The following is a 1,721-nucleotide window of genomic DNA, read 5'->3' as shown; positions in this document are numbered from 1 at the left end:
ATTTATAGAATTGTTTAGTACTGGTAAAGGCTAAAGCAGTACTGATGGTACCAGGGCCCTTGAAGTTCAAGTTCATTGCCAGCTATGGATTCAGTTTTCCTTGCTATTTGAATGTGGTACACAATGGTGTCTGTGACTTCACCAAGCAGTCATGATGCCCTGACAGGAGGAAAGCAACAAGAAGGGCAGATTTATTGACAACAGTTTTTGCTGGCTCCTTCAAACATCAGATGGGCACTGGGAAGACTCTCCCAGATGCAAGTTCAAGAATGTAATGCATCTCAGCTCATCCAGTCTGCTGATTCAAGCAGATGACAAAACTCGCATACTCATTTTGGTTAATGCTAGAAACACTAGGTGCTACCTTTTTAACTTTCTGAATTGAATTTTTGAGTGTGATGGGTAAGTAAACAACGAGATATGAAGCAAAACATAGCATATAAATACTTAAAATGAGATTAAAATGTTTTATTCCTCATCCAGACCAAACTGATTCTAGACGGAATGGAATAATGATTCATAAGAACAAAGGGTCCAAAAGATGGAAAACATAGAGAAGTGAAGCGGGTAATGTACACAAGCCACCGTTTTTGATTATGCAAAAAAGCAATGCAGCCTTGTAATATGGAGGAGAGGGTATAAAAAACCAGAAAGGTAGCCACCAATGCCAGGATGTTCTGGGTGGCTCTGGACTCAGGGGAGGTTCTGCTAGAATCAGTAGTGCTGCGGATGTGTTGTACATTTTGCTTGTGTCTGTACAGAACAACAATAATGGAGCTGCTAGACCAGGTGATCATCACAGAAAAGAGGATTTCAGGACACACAAGCAATGCTACATAGAGTGAGTCACTGATTTCATCACTCCCTACAATTGAACAGTATCCAAAATCTCGTTTTCTTGTCATATTTTTGCTATTCCTTTCAATAAAAGGGTACACAAAGAAAATGATATTTATGAACATGTACAAGACCCAGAGAAGGTCAATAGAGCATCCAATGTACTTTGCAGCTTTGAATTTGTGGTCTTTACAACAGAATCCCCTTGGATTGATGGTGATGGCTTGGAAGACACTAAGGAGGCAAATGCTGCCAATGGACACACTTCGCCCAAAACTTTGCATGTACAATAGGAGCTGGCATCCGAAATTATTCACAAATTGCTTCAATCCCCAAACTGCCATTGTGTGGGGCACTCCTGCAGAGAGAATGACCAGGGCATTGGATGCCATTAGGTGCATGAGAATCAAATCTGCAGGCTTTAGTTTGCATTCTCTATAGTAAAGGACTAGATAGTAGAACATAAGAGAGAGATTTCCCAGAATTCCAGTGGTAATTTGTGATAAGAAAATGATTCTAATTGCCAGATTACATAAATTCATTTTGTCATTCAGCAAAATTTCCTTTTGAATATGGCCCTGCTGTTTTTCAGTCTATTGATAAAGATAATTATTTGCAGTTTAGATTGGTAAAAGAAGCCTTTAATTCATGCACCAACTCAGAGACTGAAGCAGAGAGTCTTTTAATGTCAGGAGGTAAACATCAGCCCTGATCACTTAAATAGACCTCATCCCAAAATTTTGACAGGAGTAGTTACTTCCTATGTATGTTACTGTGAAATTGCTCAATAACTTAGAATGTAAAATTGATGGAATGTGATCCATTACGTTTCATAGAAAATGGTCGTGCAGAACAACATGGTGCTGGCCTGTGAGAAACAACAA

The 1,721-nt window shown here is 39.3% G+C and overlaps 1 protein-coding gene across 1 annotated transcript; it reads right to left on the bottom strand.

Moving 5' to 3' along the window:
* Positions 1-458: 458 nt before the first annotated feature.
* Positions 459-1,388, bottom strand: LOC102927730 (vomeronasal type-1 receptor 2-like). The gene has a single exon (XM_006980030.4). It carries the CDS (start codon positions 1,377-1,379, stop codon positions 459-461), a length of 921 nt encoding a protein of 306 aa, XP_006980092.4. The 5' UTR covers positions 1,380-1,388.
* Between the last annotated feature and the right edge of the window lie 333 nt (positions 1,389-1,721).

This window comes from Peromyscus maniculatus, chromosome 1 (genome assembly GCF_049852395.1).
Source record: "Peromyscus maniculatus bairdii isolate BWxNUB_F1_BW_parent chromosome 1, HU_Pman_BW_mat_3.1, whole genome shotgun sequence".
In the NCBI taxonomy this organism is placed as follows: domain Eukaryota; kingdom Metazoa; phylum Chordata; class Mammalia; order Rodentia; family Cricetidae; genus Peromyscus; species Peromyscus maniculatus.
Note: the sequence above shows the minus strand (reverse complement) of the source record. Positions and strands in the feature narration are given on the sequence as shown.

What these genes read in the sequence shown, in the direction of transcription:
- LOC102927730 (XM_006980030.4), bottom strand. Translation starts at nt 1,379, where the DNA reads ATGAATTTATGTAATCTGGCAATTAGAATCATTTTCTTATCACAAATT.